Source organism: Oncorhynchus tshawytscha, linkage group LG28, assembly GCF_018296145.1.
Source record: "Oncorhynchus tshawytscha isolate Ot180627B linkage group LG28, Otsh_v2.0, whole genome shotgun sequence".
NCBI classification, from domain to species: Eukaryota; Metazoa; Chordata; class Actinopteri; order Salmoniformes; family Salmonidae; genus Oncorhynchus; species Oncorhynchus tshawytscha.
The window spans coordinates 29,958,140-29,986,128 of NC_056456.1; the positions used below are offsets into that span (position 1 = coordinate 29,958,140).

General features: G+C 44.8%; 2 protein-coding genes across 3 annotated transcripts; one reads left to right on the forward strand and one right to left on the reverse strand.

Moving 5' to 3' along the window:
* The first annotated feature begins 3,139 nt into the window (after nt 1-3,139).
* On the forward strand, nt 3,140-6,061 carry LOC112226373 (proteoglycan 4-like). Its single transcript, XM_024390763.2, has 5 exons — nt 3,140-3,149; nt 3,543-3,698; nt 4,310-4,387; nt 4,561-5,315; nt 5,904-6,061. Exons 1-4 carry the CDS (start codon nt 3,140-3,142, stop codon nt 4,707-4,709), a joined length of 393 nt encoding a protein of 130 aa, XP_024246531.1. The 3' UTR covers nt 4,710-5,315; nt 5,904-6,061.
* On the reverse strand, nt 6,055-27,940 carry LOC112227065 (nucleoprotein TPR). 2 transcript variants are annotated; one of them, XM_024391882.2, is made up of 47 exons: nt 27,705-27,940; nt 26,605-26,709; nt 26,426-26,493; nt 26,219-26,306; nt 26,007-26,110; nt 25,645-25,809; nt 25,314-25,406; nt 25,153-25,233; nt 24,939-25,026; nt 24,595-24,726; nt 24,314-24,408; nt 22,465-22,662; nt 22,026-22,133; nt 21,434-21,651; nt 21,125-21,288; nt 20,721-20,857; nt 19,785-19,933; nt 19,368-19,530; nt 19,110-19,244; nt 18,709-18,849; nt 17,700-17,910; nt 17,358-17,551; nt 17,027-17,167; nt 16,756-16,872; nt 16,360-16,563; nt 15,973-16,169; nt 15,483-15,630; nt 15,241-15,378; nt 14,279-14,410; nt 13,610-13,740; nt 13,014-13,203; nt 12,691-12,867; nt 11,308-11,602; nt 10,969-11,162; nt 10,732-10,808; nt 10,409-10,608; nt 9,714-10,204; nt 9,382-9,582; nt 8,950-9,166; nt 8,464-8,705; nt 8,238-8,309; nt 7,935-8,026; nt 7,683-7,789; nt 7,270-7,534; nt 7,082-7,188; nt 6,855-6,959; nt 6,055-6,344 (listed from the first exon to the last, which is right to left on the reverse strand). In XM_024391882.2, exons 1-47 carry the CDS (start codon nt 27,853-27,855, stop codon nt 6,286-6,288), a joined length of 7,287 nt encoding a protein of 2,428 aa, XP_024247650.2. In that variant the 5' UTR covers nt 27,856-27,940; the 3' UTR covers nt 6,055-6,285. The 2 variants fall into 2 exon arrangements, with proteins under 2 accessions (XP_024247650.2, XP_024247647.2); XM_024391879.2 differs by having other exon boundaries at nt 7,082-7,191.
* Between the last annotated feature and the right edge of the window lie 49 nt (nt 27,941-27,989).

Sequence of the window (27,989 nt, forward strand, 5' to 3'; positions counted from 1 at the left end):
CTACTGCCTTTGATCTGGCAGACTCACTAAACACAAATGCTTTGTTTGTAAATTATGTCTGACTGTTGAAGTGTGGCCCTGAAAAAAAGAAAGGAAAGGTTGCTTAATATAAGGAATTTGAAGTGATGTATACTTTTACTTAACATTTTTGATAATTAAGTATATTTTAGAGATTACATTTACTTTTGATACTTAAGTATATTTAAACCAAATAGTTTAGACTTTTACTCAAGTAGTATTTTACTTGGTGACCTTCACTTTTACTTCATTTCACTTTCACTTCATTTTCTATTAAAGTATCTTTACTTCTACTCAAGTATGACAATTGGGTACTTTTCCCCCCACTGCTATTTTCATTCTTGAAACATATTGCCTCGTAGAGACGGTTTGAATAGTACCTACATGTTCGTCGGTGGGGTAGAAGACATTACCTTAGAATAGAACCAGGAGAGACTATTCTTACTTGAAAAGTCTCTTTTGTTCCAAACACTGAAAATGTATCAAGAGGCGGCGTCACACAAAAAAAGCATTTTCTAAAACAAATAAAGCAGCAATTGACACTTGTTTGTGTGTATATATTGATGTGTGCCTTTTTAAAAATGTATGTAGTTCTGTTCTTGTCTAATGATGTTCTGTATTATGTCATTCTGTTTTATGTTTCATGTTTTGTGTGGATCCTAGGAAGAGTAGCTGCTGTTTTTGTAACAGCTAATGGGGATCCTAATAAAATACCAAATGGTAGTGAGAGTAAGTGCTGTGTTTCGGTGCGCCTCATTGTTATTGTAGCGAGATCAAATCACTGGAAGATCTCAGGGGTATACTACAAAGCAGGATCAATGAGTTAGCCAGCTAACTTTGATAAACAACCAGAAATAACTATTGATTTTCTGGTTCATTAAGAAGGCTAAACTTAGATGTGTGTTTTTGGTTGTTGACTCAATTAGACCATGCCCATTTCAAGCTAAAATAGAAGGTATTTCAGAATATTTAGGCAGGTGAGCTTGCTAACTCATTGATCCTGCACTGTAGTATACCCCTCGTGTTGTACACAGACCTACTCAGAGAGATGAACGCCACAATAAAAGTGTGCTGAATGATTTACATTCAAATCACTGCACACTGTTCAGTTGCTACATTATCACTTAGATCCAGAGATTTTCCTGACCACATGATCTGACAAGGGAAAACCTTTAAGAGCCCTAGTACTAGCCAGAGATTACCTATTATATTGGCACTATCATAGAGTTCTTCCTGGTTATAGAGTAATTGGTTTAGTTTAGTCATGATTGACCATGTTCCACTAACCTACTGTAAGGAACACTAGTCAGAATGTAGTTAAAATATCACCAAAAAAATCTGTTATTTTTGTTTTGTAATACAGTACTAATACATCAGTTCGAAGTTTGGGCCCTGAGAGTGAAAGCTTGATCATACACTGTGGTACGACTACATTGTGAATCACGAGAACAATTCAACATTTTAACCAATTGAGGTTGTCAGGCGGACTTTAATTTAATTAAGATGATAAAAACCAATCAGTGTGTCGTTGTTGGAGTCCACACAGAGTGGCGGGAACAACCATGCAGGTCTGGTTATTAATATAAAGAACATAGTGTTTTTTGGGGACCCTTGAAAAGCAAGGTCGTCACCTCACTGTGATGTCATCGGTGTCTATTCCCACAGATGCTCTTTCAGTTTCTTATTCCACACCTCAACATGCCTGGCCAGGTTAATTCTACTTCCTGTGAGTGCGTAGGAGGTCTCTGCATCATTTGTGGTTTTAATTGTGGCTGTATTTGGACTAATTAAAATATCCTGCCGTAGCTGTCACTCCAAAACCAGCCCTATTCACACTATATAAAGCCCATAGGAAGTTAGGGAGAGCAAGGTGAGTCGACTGCAGTTGACCTGTGTGAAGGTGATTGGCTTTCTTTTTCTCTATTTCAGGGACCTACCAAGCATAACATGTGAAGAGAACATTGATAATTAGTTATGGTTTGCTCATCCCTCCCCATCGCTGTCGTCCCAACCTGCAGACAGCTGCAGTGCTAGATGTGGTGAGCCATTTGCTCGTGGCCAGCCCTGCTAGTGTGACGCCAGCAGCCTCCCTCATGACGAGTGCTGCAAGGACTTTGAGGCTCTCTGCACTTCCGGTAAGACTGATGCTATTACTATGTCTTTATTTAAAAGTCAGCATGGTTATTCATCAGAGTCTGTATATATGCATGAATGTAAACATGTGTTGATGTACCTGAAACTCAAACTATGTGACAGGCCAAGTCATCCATCAATGGTGTAGTAGAGAGGGCCATGTACAAAGAGAAAGTCTGTGTGTTGGTGAATATCAGGTCGTGCAGTGGTAGGTGTGGTGAATGGTTCAGATGAGGCAGGCTTTGCGAATGTGACTCAGGCTGTGTCCGCTATGACACCTGTTGCCGTGACTACCAGAACCACTGCGGTACGTCCAACAGCTATCTTTATGAAGACTCTTTACAACACTTTTTCATGATATCTGATAGTTAGCTCAACTTAACCAGGACAATACAACCAGCAATCAGTAATCCATTAAACCCATCAGTCCCACAGAGAACATGTCTAAAGAACACTGCCTATGTAGTTAATGATTTAAAGTGAGTTGAATAGAGTGATGGGTCAGACCATCAACTTTCTTATGTTTTTAGATGCCACTCCAATTCCAACACCAACCCAGAGGATCAAGCAGGATGCCAAGAAAAAGCCAACAGGCTCAGTTATTGTCTTTGTCGCAAAGTAACTGTATGGATCAACAGAGCTTGTGTACCCTGATTATAGGCCAAACTGTCTCAGTGCTAGGTTAGAGTGGGCCATTTTAAACAGTAGAAACGTTTGAATAAGATAAAATTCTTTATCGCTTCCTAAGAACAAATCCTCCAGCAAGACAGAATTGAAGTCTCTCAAATGTTCCAAGAAAACTTTAAACAGCGAGAGTGAGGAAGGCAGACAAGGCATGTGTGTAATAGCTGGGGTCCTGAGTTTTTCCAAACCAAGGCCATGCTTATTGACTGGAAGAGCAATTAGCCTCCATCTGGTTACGTGTTGATCAGTGACCGACTGACTGCATGTGATAATCCAACCCACAATAGGCCTCTATAGGTTATCGATGTATGGTGGTCAGATGAGATGAAAGCAGTAACTGTACTGAAACATGCAACAGTTCAGGGGCTGAGCCTGTGTGTCTGTCTGCCCTCTGGGTCTCAGAACACAAAAGTTGATCATTTCTGGTATTTTCAGACCATAGTAAGGTCACATACCCCCATCCGTCTGACCATCATTGACATGTTCAGCCTATTGTGGGTGCTCTTGTCCATCATTGACATTATCAGAACACTGCATGTTATGTATGAAATGTAGAGATTGAGGACTTTGTCAACATACAAGGCACTTGTGCTGGGCAACAATTGATTAAGAATTTCAACTACATGCTAGAATCAGTCATTTTCATGCTTTAGAGTTTATGGTAGCCTGCTCTGTGGATTCCTGTAACCGGTCTGTGTTTCTCACAGACACCAACGGCCCTTACCCTGGATCCAGCAGCTCTAAGAGCCAGAGTGACTATTGTCCTTTCTCCGAGGACCCAGCATCCCCTTTGAACCCTGACTTTTACCCTCTGACTGACCGCTTCAATGGCCCCTCCACAGCCCCAGCCACTGTCCTGGATAGTGAGTGTCAAGTGTTTGATGAAGGTATTGTCTGAGACAGTGGCAGAACAGCTAGTTATTGTTTATGTTTTGAGGTAGTCGAGCGACAAGAGCAAAGCTCTATGCATCTTAGTAGGCTCAGGAGTCCAATGTTCTCTCTGAGTGCTGATACATTGTGTAGTCTATTACATACCTACTTGTGTTTGTTTGTATGTACATGTTCTATCGTCCTCCATCTTGCCCCCTTATCTCCTGTGAAGCCTTGAGTGATGCAGCCACCAGTCTCTTGGAGGGCATCTCAGCTCAACGGCCCCAGCACCCTGGCAGGCGTAGCCAAGGCCTTGGAGGTCAACAACCCAAACAAACCCCACAAAAGTCTACCAGCTAGGGACCTCAGGATTAGATACTAATGTAATGTTTCTCCGTCAGTCACTTGTGGGATGTCTGCTCTGTTGTGATGTATAGTACTGCATCAATTGATTGCTAAAAAAAAAAAAAAATGCAATCACTCAAGTAAATATTTAGCTATTATACAGTAAGCTATATGTATAATATTATATAGTAAACAACACCTAAATATTCTTCACAATTGTAATGCTTCTACCCACACGGGTGTGTCCTCTTTACTCTAGATGCTAACAGTAACCCAGACCTCTGCAGTGACCTGCCCATCAACAGACTGGCCAACCGAACCATTCTCATCTTCAAGGGTGTGTGTAGAGCATAGTGGCCTAGCTCATGCCCAGCACTGTCCTACACAGCTCTCTCCTATCTCACTTATTACTTAGTGAGTAAATGTTTATGAAGGTCAAGTAGCTTTTCCAAAGCAGCAGCTTGACTTGATACATTATCTAATGATTGTGGTTCGGTTTCCCCCAACCAGGTCATTTCTTCTGGACGATGGACCCCAGGACCAAGGCCCTTTGCCCAGCCCGCAACGTCATGGAGGAGTTTGGCATTCCGTCCCCTATCGACAGTGCCATCACCCGCACCAACTGCCAGGGCAAGAGCTACATCATCAAGATACTGTAGAACTGCAGAGGAAAAACCTAGAACCTGAGAGAAGTTCAGAGGGTTGGGGCAGTGGAGATGCCTTGGTGGAACCAAATGGCAACACTTTTGTCCCCATCTCTTTTCCATGTAAGGCTACTGGAGGATGGCCAACGGCAAGAAGGAGCCTGGTTACCCCAAATCTGTTGTCTCTAGTTTTGATGGTCTGACTGGCACCATCACTGCAGCCCTGTCTGTGTCTGTTACCAGGAGAAGGCCTGAGTCTGTCTACTTCTTCAAGAAAAGTTAGGGAGAGCTTTGAGGATTATCACTACCGAACCTACTCCCATTGCTTTACATGATGATTTACACCAATGAGCTTGCTTCACTCAATCCTAATTGACCATTACTTTTTCACAGGAGGCACCATGCAGAAATACTCCTACCCTGCTGGAAGTAGCCCCGTCTGTGGCAAGAAATCCAAGTCCAGTACCAAGAAACAGAGCAGAGGTGCGTCTGGGAGTAGAGATTAACATCAAGCCGTCTCTGAAAGGCTTCCCCTCCTCAGTGACCTCAGCTGTGTCTGTCCCCAGCGCCAAGAAGGCCGACAGATACTTCCTATTTGCTGGACCCAAGTCTTAGTCTGAGGTATTGTACATCTGATATCTTGGTTGTATCATGGAAATGGGGTTACTGCAGTTCAAAAGACAGACGTAATGTACACATACACATTTAAGAAATGTATAATTCTTACGCCGATGCTGCGTTTGACATACGGTCTGCAAAACATTAAGAACACCTGCTCTTTCCATGACCGCCTGCCCAGGTTGAAAAGCTATGATCCCTTGAGGTCACTTGTTAAACACACTTCAGTGTTTATGAAGGGGAGGAGACAGGTTAAAGAGAAATGTGTAAGCCTTGAGACTTTGTATGTCCTATTCAGACGGTGAATGGGCAAGATAAGAGATTTAAGTGCCTTTGAACCACAAGCGGCAGTTGGCACATTAATTGGAGAGGACGGGCTCACAGTAATGGCTGGAATGGTATCAAACATGTTTTGCCTTGGAGAGAAACAGAATACGCAATGTATAAATGACCGGTCACGTGGGATAAAAACTAATACTAAAAAGTCAAAATGCTAATCTAAAAGCAAAAATGGCAGCCCTGCCCTGTTATTCTGTTGAAAAGGTAGTTATTTATAATCTATATAGTAACATGAACTCTAATCCATTTCAGCGCTCTACTTCAACATCAAGATATCTGGTGACCTGCCTGCTCTGGCCAAACCAGACAACCCCGATCCCCGCCAGAACTCCATCAACTGGCTCAAGTGTGCCTAGAGCCACCCTATGGATGGCCCACCGACAACGCACGACTACGACAAACATTTTATTTTCCTCAAAGTTTATTAGCAAAAACAAATGCAATGGAACAATCACTCTTCTTGAAACAAATACAAAACAACAAAAATGTACGCTTTTAAAGCACATGGTATCCACTGACAAAGTTAGGGAAGAAAAGTCAATCACAAATTAGTTGGATTTTTTAAGTAGACCAAGACACTATGATTGATAGTTGGGATGAAGGGCTGGGGATGGAGCAGGTCATGATGGCATCATTAGCGGGGTAGGTTACCTCTACCGAAGGGGCCTCTTCCTGCTCGAAGGAAGCCCATACCTTGAATGGAGGAGGTGAAAAGAGTCAAGTTCCATCTTACCCATCATTCAAAATGGCCACTTCATGACACTTGTAACTCTGTTGTGCTGCTTTAGATTGGGTCACTATAGCTTCTTTAAAGATTGTTTTGATGTGCCTTGAAATAATTACCTCTAAACTGACAGTGCTAAGTTCAAACATAAAACATTTTACAAGACCAAGTTAAAACCATACCTGCTGGGGGGGACTTAAGTATCTATCACATGACAGCAACCTTGCTCCAACTATACTTGCAGCACATGTACTCCAACAGGCCAAACAAGCCTACAATGTGTGCTTTGTCACCTACTTTCACTTGCTTATCAAACTAATAAAAAAAAATCATCTACTTTGTTGTGTGCTGCGTTTCTACTCTATTAGGCAACAGTATGGTAGCAAAGCTACTGCTTTAGTTGAATGGACTTATAACATGTTGTTCTGGGTTAAAAGTGGCCTTCAAGACTTAAAAATTCAATGTAGATGAAAGCTCACCTCCTCTGCGGATGAGCGCCCTGCCCCTGTTGGCTGTTCTCATGGGCAGAGTGTGCTGGGCCAAGGGGCGGCCGGAGGGCTTGGGCTGCACACTACTGCTGGTGTCTGAAGAGAGAAGGAGCAAAAGAATTAGAGAAGAGACAAAGAGGTTGTAAGCAGGGATGAGAGAAGGTTGAGGTGTGAGAGAACAAGCAAGAGAGACGTGAGAGAGGGAAAGCTGTACTGACCGGCAGAGCTGGAGGTGGGCTCCTGGCTTGTGGAGGGCAGACTGGCATCGTCTGACGGCTGGGCAGAGTCCATCTCAGCCTGGCTATCCATGGACGCTTCACCACTCCTACTAATAGGATTGAAAGGTGTGTATGAGCAACACACACACACACACCCATCCCCACACCACAACAACCTCTGTTCTCACCCTTCACTATCTGCCTCCATGAACACCTCGTCACCGTCATCTCCTGGGATGGCCTCTCCGCCGGGGACTGCCAGCCCGTGGTGGCTCGTGGATGTCGTCACCATGGGAACAGACTGGGATGCCATGTCCTGGGCATCAGAGGGGTGGGATTCATTGAAGAGCGTCACTGGGGCAGCAACCTGCAGGGGCGTGGTGGGAACACTCCTCCCTCCAGACTCCTCGTCGTGAGCGGCCAGGAACAGTGGACTCTCGTACATCCCCAGACCTAAAGACACAACCACAGAGGTCAGGGAGTTGAAGCGGACACTCATTACAATGACATATACATTTCATGACAGATATATTGTATCTATAGAGGAAAAAGATAGTACAGAGCAGCATATTCACTCAGTGCTACTTGGTGTGTGTTGTACCTCCTTGTGAGGCGAGCTGTCCGAGGTCAGAGTGGGACGAGCTGGCCTGAGGCATGTCTTCAGGAGGACCAAACCTGAACCTGGGAACTCCTGCTACCTGTGGAGAACTGAGACAGACACCGATAATAATATCAATGAAAAACCAATGGCCAAGAGACTGGGTCCAGTCAATAAATACCAAATCACAACATTCATTTAAGGGTCCATACAAGTAAGTGTGTGTGTGTGTGTGTGTGTGTGTGAGAGACTTACTGGATGGCCTCAGCAAAGCCATCAGTCCGGTGGGGCACCACCAGCGTGGGCGTACTGGGGACCATCCTGTCATCGTCATCAAAGAAGTGTTGCTGAGGGATGGAGAACAGAGATGGTGAGAAAGGACTAGCAAACTGTGCAAGACATGACTTGGTTAGGTTACATGGTCATTGAAATACTCCTGGACCCAAATTATGCCTAGACCAAGAAGCCTTTAGTCCAGGAATAAGCTTGGTAACACTAATCTGTGTCTGGGTAACCAAGCCTCAAAATATAGCCAGGCACCATTCCTTCCTGCCTTACCATGTTGCCTATCCCAGGCGTGAGCTGGGGTCCTCTGCCTACAGACTGCCGGCGGATTGGCGCAGACAGCCTCTGTGGGACAAACAACCACAAGGACACTGAACTAGACAAAATATTTTTGCACAGCTGACTCAGTACATAGTGAATATTGTATAATTGAACCCAAGAGCATGTTAGTACAGGTTACATCTGAATATCTGTATTTACGTCTGGATCAAAACCTTACCTGTGTGGGTGGAGGTCCCAGGCCCAGCTCAGGGCCGGGGGGCTGGATGTAGAGGCGTGGGGGCAGGGGGTGTGGGGGTCGGCGGGGGACAGACTGGGGCAGGCGCAGGCTGGAGGAGGGGGAGAAGGGGGAGGTAGAGAAGGAGAAAGTGCTGGTAGTACTAGCGGTAGGCTGTAGTAGTTCTTTGGGGGGGTCGGACATGGCCATGGGGAAGGATTCGGTGGTACTGCTGCTCCCCTCACCTAGAAGCAGGGGAAGGGGTTATGTCTCAGACTCTGATACGTCAGTCACTAAGTCACATCTACCTGAAGTTTCTATTCACTTCTACTTAATGATATTTACTGCATTAATTTTACTTTCAAAACACGACATCCATATTTGGAAGTCTCTCAATTGTCAAGACAAAACTCCCTCAGTCATCAGTGTTTCAAATGCAAATTGTGGGACTTCCTAATACAAATGTCGTACAAAAACAGTGTCTCTCACCACTTTGTGAGTCAGCCTGTTTCTGGGAGGTGGAGTCTATAGCTCCCATGCTCTCCTCGTTCTCCGAGGCAGGCTCCGAGGTCTCAGGGCCCGTCTCGTCTCCTTCAAACGGCTCATTGGCGTCTCCGCTCCCCTCGTTGCTCTCCTCTCTTCCCATCCCCTGGTCCTCGTCATCATCATCATCATCATCCTTCTCTTCCTCCACCTCTTCCTCATACTGAGAAAATACAAACATCTCTTGAATAATCAAATGTATTTAAAGATTGCTAATGTATACAATTGTCAAAGTGCTTTTACAGAGAAAATAATCTAGCGTGAAATGCACACCTTACTTCGAATTAAACACCTAAATAGAGCTCAACAGATCAGATTCTGCAAACATTCATAAACCACTGAATATATTTTAACGTCAACATATACTGAAACCCTCACCTGCTCTGCCTCTTCCTCCTCTTCTTCTCGACTGGAGCTGTCTGTGTCGATGATGATGACGTCAGGCTGGCGCTCTTCGCTGGAGTCCTGGGTGTCAGAGGGTTGGGGGGTCACCTGGTGGTCTGAGGGGACAGACTGGGACACCCCGTCATCCTCTTCCTCCACCTCTCCCAGTACAGGAAAGGACACGTCTGGTAGTTCCTACCACACACAGTTAGATAGGGTTTTGCAACAACACTCATGTGATGATGAATGCATGCACCTGTACACACAGGGCCTGATACACATGCGTATGAATTTGTGCGCACACACTCCTATGTCTTAAGGTTTACCTGGCTGCCATCTGGAGTCTCCTGGTTCTCCCCTGACCCCTCAGCCTCTCCATCAGTGCCCTCTTCATTCTCCTCCTCCAGTCCCACTCTCTGGATGATACGGAGCTTCTTGGGGATGGGTGGTTCGTCTGGGTTCTCCAGGGCCATGTCGGCGCTCTCTGCCCGAGCCTCCAGCTCCACCTCGCGGGCACGCTTTGGCCCAGCAGAGCCCCCTGTAGCAATAGCGGAGCCAAATACGGCCGTAGAAGTGGAGGGCCTCTCCACTTGACCACTAGAGCCCGCCTCTGTCTCCTGACTGGCCAGCTCAGCGGAGGGCGGGACCTGCTGTTGCTGGGTTGGCTGGACGAAGGCGGTGGCCTGGCTGCTGATTGGCTGAAACTGAGAGTGCGTGATGTTCTGGACGCTAGGGCTGGTGGAGCGGACCGAGCCGCTGGTGCTGCCGAACACAGACACGTGTTCCACGGGGGTTCCACTCTCAGAGGACTGCAGCACTGTGGGGGTTAACACACACACACACACACACACACACACACACGGGATAACAAGGTCAGGTCAAAAGTCGCCCATCCACAGCTGCCCTGGGGGACAGTCGCCCATCCACAGCTGCCCTGGGGGACAGTCGCCCATCCACAGCTGCCCTGGGGGACAGTCGCCCATCTAATGCCAATCCTATAATACAGAGCCACTTCTCTCACCTTCCTGGCTTTCAGACTGTGTATGGGGCATGACAGTGGCCGTGGGGGTGGGCATGGTTATGGGCACCATGGGTCGGATGCTGGCCCTGGGGGTGGACTTGTTCCCGGGGATGGGTGAAGGTTTACTGGGGGCACCGCCCGACACCGTGGTGGGTTTGATGTTGGCAGTGGGGGGCTGCTCTGAAGAGCCGGAAGAACCACTGTTTGGTAAGAAATGGGAGACAAGACACAGCCGTGGTGTTAAGAGTTGGGGGATGCATCAGTTACTTTAGATTTTAAACCAGTATTTATTTTCAGTGTGCATGATTCAGACATATTTCTACCTTCCCCTGTCTGCAGCTTGGGAAGTCCTCTGGTTGATCTGCCTCTGATCTGGAGCTCTCTGCTGCTGCTCCTGGGTCTGGAAGAAGAAAGTGTCCATCACAAATAATTGAATTGGAATTTCAATTCATCTCCTGGATTGACTGAATTTAAAATGTAATTTATCCCAAATCAAGTGTACAGTACTCCCTGTACAGTACGTTTGGGTGCATGCAGATGTTTGTGTGCAGTGCCTGCACCTTATTTTTCCCCTGGTCCTGGGACTCGTCTCTCTGAGGTTGTTCGTCACGGTGGTCTCGGAGCTCCCTGATCTCTCGGTCCTGTCGGTGCAGACGGCCCTCATACTGGGACTTGAGAGCACTCAGACGCACCTCCTGCTCCTCCCGCTGCTGCTTCAGCTCCTCCACCTCCTTGGTCAGATGCTCCTTCGCAACTGGGAAGCACACAGAATACTTCATTTGGAATCCGTGATGAGTACAAACCCCAGATAGTTCTCAGATCACTTAAATCATTTCTTTAAAATCGGGGCAACAAACTAGATAATGTGCATAAACAAAACAGCTAGCTATGTGACTTACTGTTGAGTTGGTTGATCTTTTGCTTGGCGCCCATGAAGACCTTCTTGGTCTTCTCCTCCTTGTCGGCCATCTGTTGCCGTAGCGACTCCTCCTGAGCAGTCTTCTCCTGCAGCTCCTGTTTCAGCCGGGTCACTTCACCCTGGGTCCCCTGGGCAGACTGTTCCTGGAGCCGGGTCAGCTCCTGTTTCAGCCGGGTCACTTCACCCTGGGTCCCCTGGGCCTGGGTAGACTGTTCCTGGAGCCGGGTCAGCTCCTGTTTCAGCCGCCCCATCTCTGTGTTGCGCTCATTCACCGTCTGACAGGGTAATGGAGAACAATACTTTATTAATCCATTCGAGATGGAAATGTGTCCGCTGCTATCATTAGAGGGGTTTGGGGGTCAACGGTTTGAGGTGTTTTGTAAAGCTGTATGGTGAAGGAAGTACAGGAGAGGGAATAGATTGGTCCTCCAGAACAAGGGAACAGGATCATGGGTAGACAAGAAAGGTGGCAACGTTTTCAATCATGACCTTTCTCTGGATTTTTTTTATTTTTATGGAAATACAAATACAATCAAATCAAAGGTTAATTTCTAGTCAATAGCTAGGTTTCCATCCAAATGGTGACAGATAATCAGGCGAATATTTAAAAAAAATCTGCATAAAAACACCAGATTTTCCCACCAGTGGTGAGTTATCCATCAAACTGACTTGTTGGGGATAAAAGGCTATGTACATCATTTATTTTTCGGTCTATGGTTTTGTCACAAAAACTGTAGTGATAAATCGCTCAGTCTGGTTTCACCTCATGCTCTCTAGGACAAGACTTTACTGATAGTGGACAGGGGGTTATATGATGAGATATGGATAAGAGCAAGACAATCTCAATTGATAATTGGCAGCCAAGCACCGATCATCAGGTCACAAGCGTTCAAATAACAGCCTACCCTAAATATTTAGCCTATTGGAAACGTGCCTGATCACTGTGCACTTAACCACCAGCTGAAGTTCATAACTTATTTCATCTGCCTATAAACTTTTCCACATTGTGGTGGTTGGCCAATATCATTTGCTCCAAGTTTACTTCGATATGATGGTTATGTTAATATTTGCGCATGAAGGCATTTCCACCGCCATTTTGCGCATAATTCTTTATACAGACAAAACAATCCCACCATGTCAACCGAACAAATTGTCTTTCGACATTTATGAAATTACACCGACATTTCCTGTCAGGACTTTTTTTAATGCGTCAGGTAATTCAACCGCATTAAATGGTTGGATGGAAACATGGTTTATGATATTGACAAGGTGCCAACACCCATCTGCACAAAAGTAGACTTTTAGAAAAGCAGTTAAGCTCAGCATCTACAACACTGGCTCCATACACATACAGTATACCTACCTCCTGTACGTTTTTCAGTTGTCCCTCCAGGTCTTTGACCTTAGTCTCAGCCTGGCTGAGGGAGTCCTTCAGGCTCTGGATCTCTTGGGCAGAGGCCTGCTGGGCCTGCTGCTGGGCCTGTTGCACAGCCTGCAGCACCTCCTCCTGGGCTGGCTTGGCTGCTGCCTCCGCCACCAGCTACCAAAGGGGACAGGAGCAGAGTGTTGGAACGGAACAGAATTAACAGTCAGTAAAGTTCTGACTGGCCCCGGTCATTGTAGCTGTGGGTGCAAACATGTGCAGGTACAGTTTAAACATGCATGATCAGCAACACACACACACACCTTGTCGTGCTGCACTTTGAGCTCCTCATACTGCGTCTTGTAGCGTCGTCCGATTTTCTTGACCTGCGTGATGGTCTTGCACTTCTCCTGGATGTCCAGGTGCTTCGCATCCCTCTCGGTGGTCACCTTGCCCAGATTCTCCTTCAGGTTCTGCGCCTGGCTCTGGGCTGTGATAACCGACGCATGGGTCCTAATGGAGGACAGGGGTATGTATGTACAGAGTCAAGTGTAGAGGAATGCAGATTAGAAAATAACCTAATCAAAATTATTTTGGACAATAATCTTGAAAAGTTTATAATTGAGCCTACTGTACTATTACATTTGGATTCAGTTTGTGAATTGTCCCCAACCCTGGTGTGCACGTGTGTTTTATAATTCTACAACGATGCATAGAATCAGAGTGAGCAGCAAATTGCATGTCACAACATGACAGGTGTATTGTGTAGTAGTAGTAAGACAAGATAAATATAGGATAGCAAATTGGTAGTTATATTAATTTTGATAAGTGTAGGTTATTGCCTTGTTTTTTATATCAACAAATATAAAGAATTGTACGTAAATTGTGATGAGTCTATTTCAAGTGAGTGCATACTGACCTGGCCACCTCAGCCTTCAGTCTCCCAGTCTCCTCAGAGAGCTGCTGGATGCGTTTGAGGTGGGCCTCTCTCTCAGAGTGCAGCTTCTTGTTCTCCTCCTGGTCTGTGTCCTTCTGCTGGCTCACCAGTTGCTGAGGGACACACACACACACAAATTCACTCTGGAATGCCAGAGTGTGCTCTGGGCGTTTGCAAATTCAGAGCGTTGTCAGATTGTCCATTCGTAAATTCTCTGAGCATTCAGAGCGCACACTGGATGATCTGGCCGAAGAGTAGGGCTGATCTGACCTCACAATGGGAGTCACGCACCCAAGCTAACTGGCTAACGTTGGCTAGCTACTTCAAGAAACAAATGAGAGAACAGCTCACTGACCATTTGACTGTCCCTAGCAGAGCTGGTTAGGCTGTTTTCATGTTATTGGTGTTGGTGACTGCAACTGTCCTGCTTGCAATAATTGAATTACACTTATTTGCAGACGTTTAATGACACCGGCCATATTCAACGGGTGTTGTGTGTTCGAAAATGCATCAGTTATTCTGCGCTCTTGTACACTCAGATGAGAGTGCTCTGAAATCAGAGTAGATAGCCAAAGTGAATTTATGAACAAACAGCACACACACATATTGTACATCATCTCTCTCACACAAACATTGAAGTTGACCTCTGACCTGTGTGCGGGCCTTCCAGCGTTTGCTGTCCTCTTCCAACAGTTTCTTCTCAGCCTGCAGCATGCCATTCTTCTCACTCAGCTCAGAGTTGGAGTCCTGTAGGGGAGTGATGTCTGCCTCCAGCTTACGCACCTGGAAGAAAAAGGAGGTAATGGTAAACGCTCAATTCACATGAGAAAAAGAGCACTCTGTCAGTATATGTATAGAGACAAGGGTTCTTCGTGTATAGCATCAAAGCAACGGAGTTCTACAGAACTATAAAAAATGTAATTCAGTCTCATCATACAGGTGATGTGTGTCCAAAAGGCAACAGACTGGCTCAGAAATCAACATTAGGATGCCTACTAAACATTTGGGAGTATTACTGCAGCTGACAAACATCTTTAGAAAGAAATCATGTAGCTAGTACCAATTATTAGTGATGCTTTTAACACTCACAGGGCCCAACAAAATCCATTCATGCGTTTTGCTTGATTCCGTTTGTTTTTCTAGGTTTGTTTTCGTCTTCTGGTTTTTGTTCTCCAAATCACCCACAGAGACCATTGTATGGTATGCAGTGTTTCTGTAGCACTCATGTGATTGCAGAGTTAACAAAACAAATGGCCACGGGATTGATGTAAATAATCAGATATCCTGCCAGGTAGGCATAGGCTACTTTTGTAGTTAACATTTCATTGAGGTTAAGGAATGCTTTTCCATCTACGAATTTACAGTCATCATTAGCATCATCATTAACGGCTACACAAAATGTGTACCAAACGCACGCACCGCACACAAACATGGGCATTCATGTTTCAGAAAGCTGCAAATTATAGCGTTTTTTATCAATTCAAAACATTTAGTTGATTTCCTAATAAGTTCAATACATGTTATAATATTGTTGAATTCCATTTAAATGTCTGGATTCTGTGATTCTGTCTGTGTTTTCCACATCACTCAATAGAGTGTATAGTTGTCCTTACTTTAGCCTGGGTCTGGTGCAGCTCCTGTTCCAGTCGCTCCCTCTCCTCCTTCAGCATCTTGTTGGTCTCCACCAGCACGTTTAGGTTCTCCATCCTCTTCATTCTCTCATCGTGCTGGGCCATGGTCTTCGCTGTCAGCTGGGGGGCAGACAGCAGAGTCGGTTGAAATTAAAATATGAACCCTTAGCAGGCTGTAACAGAGGAAAGGATGCTCTGAAAGGTTAAGAACTTTCTAATTCTACCTGTAGTTTCTCTCTCTCAGCGTTGAGGCTCTCTTGTAGTTCCTTCAGCTCTCGGTCCTGGTGTTCAACCTGTTGTTTGTAGCGCAGTGTCTCAACCTCGGCCACCTCAAACTGTGTCTCTGCAATCTCCTTCTCACGACGCACAAACCTGCAGGAGGGAAAGGTCAGAGCAGGCTTAACAAACTGCTTGCTCGCTAAAGTACTGGTTAGGAACAGCTCTAGTATAGGCTCGGTTTCCAGACACAGATTAAGCCCATTTTTAAGTTTAGAATGGTGCTTTTTTTGTCTAGAACTAGCTCAATCTGGTCTGGGAAACCATTTTGTAGTGTAAAAATGTTTCAGTGTGATCTTTCAGTTTTACAATCAGGAAATTCAGGTGACCGCAGATTCAGATGTAAATTATCCATGTTTAACACAGGTCAGCAATACAGGTATCAAGTATCTATAAAGGAATTGGCACAGTAAGCAAAGTCACATCCCTATCTACTACCTGAGGATCTCCAGGATCTGTTCCTGGGACTTGCCCTCTTCGCTGAAGGACAGGTTGAGGCTGCTCTCCCTACTAGCCTGTTGCTGCTGCTGTACTGTGGCAGCCATTTTGGCTCCCAGGCTCTCCATCTGCTGGTGCAGCAGGCCATTCTGCTTCTGCAGCTCGTCTGCCCGCTTCTGCTGCTTGGACAGGTCCTCCTGGGGGAAGAGGGAAGCCAGGGTGTGAAGAACAATGTTTCCAGCTCATCACCAGTAAGCAACTGATGGAAAGGTAACCTGTAACATCCTGGCCAAATCTAATAGTTCTTTACCACATTGTCTGTCAAAAAGATCCGCATGACTCTTTCAACAACGTTCACGGCACATCTCCCCCCACCTCCTGACCAACCTTAAGTTTCTTCTCCAGCTGGTTCCAGTTGGTGCGAGCTTCCTGTAGCTGGGTGGTGGTCTGTTTGGCCTTGTCCTCCAGCTGCTTCCTGCTCTGGTTCCCCTGCAGGCCTTGTTTCTTGACCGCCTGTAGCGCCTCCACATCAGCCGCATGCAGCATCAGCTCCCGCTCATACTTGTTCTGGGCCTCCGCTGCCAGCTTGCCCTGTGCAAGGAGAGAGAGAGTCAAATTTGACAAACCCAAGCCTAGACACTGTCATACCAAAAGTCTTTCTAGCGTTTTACCTCATTTATAACTAGAGGTGAAGCACAAAGGATCTGAAGCAAGCAACATCCAGGGCAGTTTGCCCTTAATTATCGACTGAGAACATGTAGCCTGACATAGCTGGAAGTCTACCTGCTGCAGGCTGTCCTGCATGGCCTTCTGTTCCTGGGTGATGGCTGCAGCCTTCCTCTCCTCCGCCTCCTGCAGCTCTGACTGCAAGTTTTTCATGGTCCTCTTCAGCTCATTCACCTGGGGAAAAAGGAGTGGGCATGAGCGGAGGATGACAGAGAAGAGCCTTGTTGGGCCCCCGACTAACATGTCAGCTCCAGACATCCAAACTTAAGAGGGGTCAATATATTGCAACATTTAGTAACAGTTGTGTTTGGTACAGTTGCCATCTTACCTGTTTCTCCACAATATCCATGGCCTTCCTCTTCTCCTCACGGAGCTCCTGTTTCTCCTTCTCAGCCTCCACCAGCTTCTTCTCCAGCCCACGCTGGAACTCCTGGGCCTCCTTTAGACGAGTCTCCACAGGAGAACGAGCCTGAGGGGTAGAGAGAGAGAGGAAGTTAGGAATCAAAGAAGTTACATCAAATTGGTGTTCAAAGTGAGTTTGAACTCCACTGGTAGTGCCGATTACTACAAGGATGGAAGATTGTAAGTCAAAGGGAAAGGGTCATTGTAGGATAATAAGTACTCGTACGCTTTTCTTGTGCTAATTCTAAACACATAACCTGTTTCTCTTTGCTGAGGGACTCCTCCAGGCTGAGCACCACGGTGCGGTACTGCTCCACGTTAGTGCTCGCGTTCTGCAGGCGCTCCTGCAGATCGCTGATCTGCTTCTCGGCCTGCTGCAGACGCCCGCGCACCTCCTCTAGTTCTGACTGGAGCTTGGCCTGGGCCTCCTGGGACTGGGTCTGAGATGGAGCTACAAACAAACAGACAGAGAGTGACTGAAAATGCCAACAGTTCTGGTCCAATGTCACCAATTCCAATGCTTTTACACAATACATGGCAATGTCTCCTGTCAAATTCCCAGAGGACATCTGTATTTGCCCCTTTGGACACAAGCCTACCTCTTAACGGTGCTCTGATGGGTGCCCGGGGGTTAGTCTGGCCCAGGCTCTGACCCTGGCCCAGACCTGAACCCTGGTTCTGGCTTTCAGCATGGCTGAGCTGTTGTTTCAGAAGGTTAGCCTGCTGCTCAGCATTCTTCAACAGCTCCTTGGTCTTCTGGTGCAGGGCACACTGGGCCTCTAGCTGCTTCTTGGCCTCCAGCAGTTGAGCCTGAGGGAGTATATTTAAATAAAAACTGGTGGAGGAAGGAAAGGGGGACTAAAAGTGTCCGCATGCTCCCAGCCAAAAAAGTTTGTGCATATATGACAACATTGTGACGTTTTTTCTTTGTTTTGGTCTTCAGCAAGGTTTTTTTGGGCTGTTCGTGTGCACACACGCGCGCGCACACACACACACACAGAGACACAGACACACAGTCTGAAGGCAAGCCGAAGTCTACGCCCCTTCGTCAGTGATTGGTCAACAGTAGGGATTCTTCACTGAAGTACTTGTCATTCAACGAAAAACAAATAATTTAATGCAAATTTCTTCACTTTTTGCACCAAACATCTTAGTTAGATGTAAAATTGCTCGACTAAAATTTTGGCAAAAACGTCATAATTAATGACAGATTTCTTGAGTCATCTTAGATTAATTCTGAATGTTGAGGAAGTGTATACTGGCTACGGCATCTAAAAGATGGACAAACAGTACTATTGCCGCTTTTTTCTCGTTCTTTTAAGGGAGTTTGCGAGCTGAACCGAAGCATGCGGAAGGTTTAAGTGATGTTATGGTAAAAGCCACAGAAGGTCTAATATTCTCATAGTCACAGGTATTCAACTCATACCCTACGAGAAGGGCAATTAAAGAGAGAAGGACAGAACGAAAGGGTTGGGGGAAGAAAGAGGGAATGAAAAAGTGACAGAGGAGATAAAGGAGACAGAAAAAAAAGACAACCAGTGTCAGAGAGCAAATCAGTAAGAAAGAGGAAAGGAAGTGAAGTAAGAAAAAGATTGAGTGTATACGAACGTCTTGGTTACGGCCCAGCATGTGCCTCTGCTCCACCTCCTCAGCCAGTTTCTTCTTAAACTGGGTGAGCTCTCTCTCCAGTCTCTCTATCTGGCTGTTCAGACGCTGCCTGGTCTCGGTCTCTGTACGCTCCATCGTCAGCTAGGGGACAAGAGTAAGGCAGGGAGGTGATCGTCACTAAACATAGATCTTTTCTACACTAGAGTAGTGTGACTGGAGTGTGACTTGCAGTGATATCCCACAGGACTAATGAAAGTAGGGTAAAGCCAAACCACAGATTTGTCCTTTGAGGCATTTTCAATTACAGGAGGCCCACTGTGAGGAATCTGTCAGGATAGGCCTCAGTAAGGGTACAATGTGTTTGTGTAACTGGTTGACATATGTAAGAGCAGTGTGTGTACCTGGATGGACTTGAGGTTGGTGAGCAGGAGGTTCTGGTTGCGCTGCTCAGCCATCATGGCTTCCTTCTCCTGGTTCAGTCTGGACTCTGCTGACTTCAGCATGTCTCTCTCTTTCTTCATGTTCTCACCACGCACCTGATGGTGGGGGGAAAGAAAAGAAAGGAGAAATGGAGAGAGAGGGGAGAAGAGAAATTAATAAACATACATACCCCATCACAACTTAACTAACCCCACCTGGGCCAACCTTGACCTCCTAACCTCTGCCAAGGCCAGCTTCTCATTGGCTGCCCGGAGATCCTGGGTCATGGTGTGGATGATCTGCTCATGTTTCTGAGCCGTGGCGGCCATCTTCTGGCTCTTATCGTGCAGAGCAGCGATCTCCCGCCTGTAGCCGTTTACATTCTCCTGCAGCATCTCGTATCTGACAGAGACCAAACATGGTTTGATTTACTTCAGCAGATGGACACTTCTGCCTCAAAAAAATACATGAGATGTGTTTGTTCAGAGCATTCGAAAAGGGAAGCGGAAAATGATCAATAGCCAAAATTAAAAACGCAACAGAAATCAATTTTCTCAGAATTTTCTAAAATAAGTCAGGTGAAGTATGAAAAAGCAATGCTGGACATACACATCAGTATTGTTGTTGGATTTAGTATAACTTAAACAACAACTTACCTCTTGGAGGCGAACTCCAACTGTGTGGAGAGCTTGGCCTTCTGGGAGCGGACCGCTGACAGCTGCTCCTGTAGCTTCTCGTTCTGCTCGTTCAGCATCCTGTCGTTCACCGCCTTCTCATTCTTGTATGTGGTGAAGGAGTCGTTCAACTGGAAGGGGCAGAATGAAAAAAATATTTTTGTGAACGGGCTGGTGTACCTAATAAACTGGCCACTGAGTGGGAGTGTGCGATCGTTCCCCTTTGATCACTGAGTGTAAGTTAAATTGGTTTCCATCACATTTTCAACTCTACGGATTGTTTTGTCGCAAACTGTGGCAATAAATCGTGAACTTGCTCGATCTGGTTTTGGCACATGCTCTCTAAACAGTTCACTGATAGATGACAGGGTACGTTATATGATGATATGGATAAGAGGAATATAATTTATATTTGTTAATTGGCAGCCAACCATTGATTATCATGTCACCAGATTTCAAATAATACTCTCAATATTTATTGTAAATTTGCGTCAAGCTCACAACTGTCCATCACCACCATGAAGTTCATGATAATTTATTTAATCTGCCTATAAACTCCTAGTGGAAGTAAAAATTATATCACGTGACTCCAAGTTTACTTCGATATGATGGTTATTACATCAAAATACAAAATATTTTGTAACAACTGATGAGTCCTCTCTTGCAGTGCCAAACTGCATGTGAACAGCAGTGACAGTGATCTACAAGTCATTTTGCATGCTGGACAACCACAGGCAATAACAGTAGCCTAGTCAAACTACACACTGTACCCAGTTTCGCATGCTGACCAACGCGAGGTAAGTAAACAAATTCATAACATAGATGAGATACTATTCAATTTCCTTTGATTCAACAAAGAATAAATTAAAGTGTCAACTTTAATGTTGTCTGACTGCCTCTCCCTGGTATGCATCTGACCTGTTTGAGAGCAGCCTTGGCCTGGGTGGCCTGGGAAGACTCAGTGGCTGAAGCCCTCATGGGGGTGGACCTGGTGGGAGGGGGGAAGGAGGGCCGGCTGGGGGTGTACATCTGGGGGGCTGCCTCCTGTGTAGGACCTGGGAATAAGAACATATATAATCCTGTCAGCATAACAAAGATCAATGAATTGATCTAAAGCTCCAAGGCCCAATAAATAAACATGCCCGTGTCCATGTATTGATTTGGCTGTGTGTGAAGGTAGGCTCAATGCATACATCTGTGTCGTGATTAGGGTTAGGTTGAGGGGCGGTTATACTGTGGTGGTTGAGGTTACGTTTAAATTGATGAGTGTTTACAGCGCGTAGGTTGGGGTTAGGTTGTGAGATGGTTGCTGAGAAGTTCACCTTGTGGTGGGAGGTTGAAGCCGGTGCTCTGGGACAGCAGGATGCGGTACATGTCTCTCTGGCGGCCGTTGGAGTCAGCCAGCTGCTTTTGCTGGTTTCTCTGCTCCTTTATAATCTCCAGCTCCTTCTGGACCTTCTCTAGCTGCTGTTCCAGCTGGGTCACACTACATATACACAAGACAGGAGAAATAGAGTTTGTTTTCAGAAATAATGCATTTGTAAAAAGCACTAAGCAAATGAAAGCTGACTGCGATACTATGTTCAAGGGTGAGGAAGTACAGTGTCAAGGGGTTGATAAACGTTCGCTACCGTGCAGAATTGGCCTCGGTCTGCTCTCTCTCCATCTTCTCCCCCAGCTCCCGGAGACGTGCCAGCATGCTCTGGTTTTGCCGCTGCAGCTCCTCCACACTGCGGAAGGAAACCTGGCGTGGGTTGATGATCTCAGAGCTGCTGCTCAGGTTCATCGTCTCCTCGCGGACCACCGGGTTGCCACGCGCCTCCTCCAGCTCCACTAGCAGGACGCGCACCTAGAGGGCGCGATGAAAACGAGTAAAATCTATGAGAGCAACTTATTAAAGGCAGTGGCTCCTATTATTCCTGGAGGAGCTTCTCTTGATTTTGTTAAGGCAAGGAAAACCAAGACACTTTGATAAGCCACCAAACTGTTAACTTCATATTTTAAGTTCCCCTATATTTCTGTTATTACAGTGCTATTACTCTGTTATTAGTGCACCTGGACAGGAGTCTCACTGTTGATGGACCTGGCCTGAGAGCAATGAACACAATGTATTGTGGAAATATGGTTTAGTAAACGTTGTTAAACTGGAACAAGGTTTAGTTCATTTTAAGTTAACAGTTATTAATATGGAAATGGTAGACACTAAATGACACCATGGTATACCTGCTGGGACATGTCCTCCAGCTCTCTCTCAGAGCGCTGGTTGTCCTTCTCCAGGTTGGAGCAGTGCTTTTTGGCCTCATCTGTCTCTTTCTGCAGGCTGTGGATCTCCTGAAGATTACAAGAGATCGAAATTGGTCAATCCAAGCCTCAACTCAGACATTAGCACTGATACATGCCTATATTTTTCTGTGTCGTATTCTCTCCCCTCTTCTATGTGATGTATCTGGGTTTTGTTCATGAAATGGAAGACATTTCAAAACTAAAATGAGCATTTCTTATAAGTCTAGGTAGTCCCTCCCTTTTTACTGTCTGTTTTCTTCAGTTTGGTGCCTAATGAACACGACCCAACTTCTTCCTCTGCCAATTTCTCTTTTCCCCTCCCCCACATATCGATCCTCACTCGTCCAGTCCTGCCACTCCCTCCATCTCTCCCGCTCACCGTCCTGGCCTGTTCCAGTTTGGCACAGAGGCTGTTCATGGACCTCTGCATGCTCTCATACTCCTCCCGCTGGCGCTTTAGGATGGGCGCCTTCTCCTCCACCTCCTGCACGATCTCGTCCAGCACGCGCGTCACACGCCGGTTCTCCTGCTTCTCAACGAGCAACTGGTCCTGGATGTCCACGAATGCGTTGTACAGCTAAGAGAGCGGGATTGTTTTGTGTAAAAAAAAATGTAACGTTAAGTCATGACTAAACATTTGCCACCAGAAAGTATTCATACCCCTTGAATTATTCCACATTTTATTGTGATATTGAATTCAAAAACAGATTAAATTACACACAAAACCCCACAATAACAAACTGAAAACGTTTTTTAGAAATGTTTGCATATGTATTGAAATACAGAAATCTAATTTACATAAGTATTCACACCTCGTTGCTATGACGCTCCAAATTGAGGTCGGGTGCATCCATTTTGGGGGGGTCACTACATGGAACAGATAGTCCCCCACCAGACAAATCTATAGGAAGTCTGTTCTGAAGTGTCTGTCCTAGAGGTTGACCGATTTTCAACACCGACACCGATTGGAGGACCCCAAAAAGCCGATACCGACTAATTTGGTTGATTTAAAAAATATATATATTTCTAATAATAACAATTACAACAATAGGCCTTAGGTCATTAATAATGGTCAAATACGGAAATTATAATTTCGAAAACAAGACTCTTATTCTCTCAGTGAAATACGGAACCGTTCCGTATTTTATCGAATGGGTGGCAACCCTAAGTCGAAATATTGCTGTTATATTGCACAACCGTCAATGTTATGTCATAATTATGTACAATTCTGGCAAATTAATTACAGTATTTGTGAGGAAGAAATAGTCTTCACACAGTTCGCAACAAGCCAGGTGGCCCAAACAGCTGCATATACCCCGACTCTGTTGCACAGAACGCAAGAGAAGTGACACAATTTCCCTAGTTAAAAGAAATTCATGTTAGCAGGCAATATTAACTAAATATGCAGGTTTAAAAATATATACTTGTGTATTGATTTTAAGAAAGGAGTCGATGTTTATGGTTAGGTACACATTGGTGCAACGATAGTGCTTTTTTCACAAATGCACTTGTTAAATCACCCGTTTGGCGAAGTAGGCTGTGATTCAATGATAAATTAACAGGCACCGAATCGATTATATGCAACGCAGGACAAGCTAGATAAACTAGTAATATCAACCATACGTAGTTAACTAGTGATTATGTTAAGATTGATTGTTTTTTATAAGATAAGTTTAATGCTAGCTAGCACCTTACCTTGGCTCCTTGATGCACTCGCATAACAGGTAATCTGCCTGCCATGCAGTCTCCTCGTGGAGCGCAATGTAATCGTTGTCCAAAAATGACGATTATCGATTGTTATGAAAACTTGAAATGGGCACTAATTAATCGGCCATTCCGATTAATCGGTCGACCTCTAGTCTGTCCTATATCTGAGAGAGATAAGAAACATGCGTTCTTTTTTACATTAACCACTTATTTTTTTGCTTCTACAAAGTATTTAACTCAGGGATGTGAATTCTTATGTAAATAAGATATTTCTGTATTTCATTTTAAATAGGATTTACTAAAATTTCTAAAAACATGTTTTTACTGTCATTATGGGGCATTGTGTGTAGATGGGTAATAAAAAAATATATCTATTTAATCTATTTTTAATTCAGACTAACACAACAAAATGTGGAATAAGTCAACGGGTATTAATTTTTTCTGAAGGCACTGTATCGAGACTTTTGGACACTTAATTTAATTTCAATGCTTCATCACAATGTTAAAACATGTCATTTTACCTCCATGAACTTCATTCCAGGCTTGACAATCTTGGCCACAGCAGCTGCGGTTGGACACATGGAGTCCAACTCTTCCTCTGTGAGCACTGGCATGCCTGAGGAAATAAACACTATTTTGAAAACAATCATTCAACAATCCTAGACACCTTGTCTTGCAGTATGAGATAATATCTCAAATAAGCCATTTCAAGTGAATATAGGACTGAGTCCAAGATCAACAGATTCAGATTGTAGCTAAAGGAAAATTCTAGACAATACAGATATACAGTACTGTCCCATACTTCTTTTCTTATCTGAGGCACGCAGGTTGGCGTTCTCTAGCTCCATCTTCTTAAACTTCTCCTTCAGCTCAGCCTCCTGTTTGCTCTTTGACCCCTCCATGTCTGCCAGCTTCTTCTCCATGTTCTGTCTTGCTGTTGGAAGGAAGAGCCATGACATAATTAGAAAAAATGTATAAACATTTTTATACATTTTCCTATTAGATTTCAGCCAAACCAAAGTGTTACTTTTTCATATAACATTTGGGTCTTTTCAAAATGTGATATTATTTAGATTGATACAATCTATGGTTGACAACAACCATTAGGAATTGGAAACAATAGAGTGAATGCATTGTGTATCTCACCATCACCAGCCTCCTTCACCAGCTTGTGCAGCTCCTCCACGGCCCTGTTCAACTCCTCGTTCTTGGACTCTGCATCTGATGCTGACCCCTAAAGAAACCACATAGAAGAACGGACCATTAGCAAAACAGTGCTGAAATATACCCCTGCATACTAAAAAAACAGTGCTCATACATATTCCAACAGAGTACATTAGAAGAATAGTCAGATGATTACCTTGTACAAGTTGGAGAGCTTGATGTGGGCATTCTGTTCATTGCGGTACTTCTCCTCCATGGTGCTATGATGGTCTTTAGCCTACAATACATAGATGTATTGATAACAGTATAGTTCATTATCAATAATCCCATTTATAATCAGTTGAATTTACACCAAACCTCTTTCAGTTTTGTCATCAGGTCCTCCACTCGCTTCTGCAGGTTCTCACAGCTCTTCTTCAGATTGGTGACTTGGGTTTGAAGTCTTGTGACCTGGAGAGAGGGTGGAAGCCACAGGGTGTAAGGACATAGACTGCTCTATGGTCACAACATTCATACCAAAGAAATGTAATGCTCACCACATCATTACTGCCAAGAGTTATATTGACATTTTCTGTCTATTGCTTTGTATACGAGATCATACAATTACAGAACAGCCTGGTGAAATTGAAGCATATATGATATATTTGCACAAGAAGTCATAAAACCAGTGTGCCTTATGATACAGTACCTCGTCCTTCTTGCACTCAAAGCTGCACTTGAGCTCCAGGATCTCCTTGCCCTTTTCCCTGGAGACCGATAGCAGCTCCTCTGTCTTGGTCTTCAGTTCAGAGTTCAGCCACGTGTTCTGATTCTGCAGTAGCTCCTTCTCCTGCTCCATACGTTTCTCACGGTGCTGGAAATACAATGTGTGAAATCATTAAGCAATCATTGTATTCAATACAATATAGGGATGATCAGACAGGTGCATTCTCAGAGACACCCCATCTCAATCTGCTTCTCAAAGTGCTTGAAATACAAGCTTGTTATGTTGGCAATGTAGTTAATATAAAGTAAATGGCTAGCATGCTCTGAGGCTCTGGAATTTTTCACCTGAATGGAGACCTCAGAAGATTGGATCTCATCCAGTTTGAGCTGTAGATCTATTTTGGCTGTGTTGGTCTCCACCAGCTTGTCATTGAGCCGCTTGACATCCTCTGCGGAAAACAAATTAACACACTTATCATATGGAACAATAGCAGGTAGTAAGACAAACAAATCATTTACAATGAGGACAACTCGCATGTGCCGAGTCCGTGTCTTACCGGTGAGATTTTCCACATCTTGAGTTCTCTTTTCAAGCAGACGAGCCAGTTCCCGCCTTTCGGCCTCAATCTCATATTTGGCTTTGCTCTGAGATAGAGTTATGATATATGTTAACGCTCATGCCCTTCCATTCCCTGAAGTTTGATGAAAAAGCTTTCTGCATGCATAACGGTCATGTGGACAAAGAAAGATACGCATATTCTCACCGGCTGCTGTGATTCCTTCTCCTCTGACGATTCCACATCCACACCTTTCAGATTGTTCAGCTCTTCGACTACAGAGAAAGAGAATATAACACTCAACCTTCAATCTAACCTTCTGGACTTGGACTGTGTGACAGGTGGAATGTCAACATTGGTAGTGTGGAAAACAACAGACTACTTACTGAGTTTGGTATTCTCCTCCGAGAGAGTCTGGTAATTCCGGGTGTGAAACACAATCTGCTCCTGACTCTCTGCCAATCTCTTCTCAACGTCAAAGTATTGCTGCTCTATATATGTAGTAAGACATGGGGGATATGTCACACATGGGCAGGCGATAGGCTAGCTCTCAAACACATTAAGAAATGTCAACAATCATTGCTTGCAATATGGCTTTCGTAGCATATGGCCCTTATCCTTCATCAGCAAGAAATAATCCTTATACACTTACTGTAGCATTCTTGCACAGATCCATACAGCTATGGGTGCCTCCAGCCGACGAAACTATACTTCAGCTAAACTTCCCGAGTTAGCTTACACACAGGCGTTCGAAGCATGCAATATAGCAAATTAGCAAAGGTGGTCGCCTCTTGACTGGGCGGCTTGTGGGAACACTAACCAGCTCTGAGTATCAATTTAACTTTATTATTTCTCGCTGATATTAAAAAGGTCATTATGCTTCCTAAACCGTACCACAAGCGATGCGTGATCAGATTGAGATTGAGCGCCAGGGCTCTTAACAAAACTCCCCCGTACAGAAAACGCCTTCGTCCAATTAATCTTATGTTATGGAAAATTGTCATGAGCAAGGGCTAGCGATACAATGTAGGTACAACACGGGAGGCATTAATATGATGTGGGTAGCTGGTGTGTCTAACGCTAGTCTTCTAGACAAGAATGAGTAACACTGGAAATATGAATGAGAAACGTGTAAGAGCCAGAATTTGAGGACGTACATAGATTAAAACGTGATCAGTTTAGTCACCTCTTCCTAGAAGGTAGCGGCAGCGAGCTTAACTAATTAGCGAACTCACTTCACTTAAAACGCACTTGCAAAACAATCATTGCACTCAACCAGCTAACGTTCACGTTACAGTACAGGGCCTGTACTACTACCATCTCAGGCTATAACGTTACTGCTGCGGTAGCTAATAAATACGGCCAGCTTCATAGATTATTAGCTAACTAGTAACGTAAAATATAACCAACCAGCAGCTAAAGTTATATTGGTTGACATAAATAGCGAACTAAAGCTAGCTAACTGACTAGCCAATGCTCTACTTACCACAGTCCGCTTTGAACCGCTCGTGCTGCGTTTTGAGGGATTCGATTTCATTCTTCTGGTCAGTAAGGAACTTTTCTAATTTGTTCTGAGCAGCTTTAGGGAGTTTATTAAGCTCTGTACGCTCCAAAACTTGAAGCAGAACTGCCGCCATCTCCCAACCAGTCCGAAACAGCGCAAATCAACTTCGTTGGGATAGCAATCAGAAGAAAAAAATGACCTCGAGTAGCATAACCTACGTTGTCAATAAGCGACAGATACCATTAACCGCGGAGCATCATGGGAGAT

Excerpts from the sequence above, each read along its gene's own strand:
- LOC112226373 (XM_024390763.2), top strand. Across the intron at positions 3,699-4,309 it reads CCCAGCCACTGTCCTGGATA|ATGCTAACAGTAACCCAGAC; the intron begins GTGAGTGTCAAG and ends TCTTTACTCTAG. Across the intron at positions 4,388-4,560 it reads AACCATTCTCATCTTCAAGG|GTCATTTCTTCTGGACGATG; the intron begins GTGTGTGTAGAG and ends TCCCCCAACCAG.
- LOC112227065 (XM_024391879.2), bottom strand. The coding sequence starts at position 27,855 with ATGGCGGCAGTTCTGCTTCAAGTTTTGGAGCGTACAGAGCTTAATAAA. Across the intron at positions 8,027-8,237 it reads CGCCTGGGATAGGCAACATG|CAACACTTCTTTGATGACGA; the intron begins GTAAGGCAGGAA and ends TCCATCCCTCAG. Across the intron at positions 7,192-7,269 it reads ATGGAGGCAGATAGTGAAGG|TAGGAGTGGTGAAGCGTCCA; the intron begins GTGAGAACAGAG and ends CAATCCTATTAG.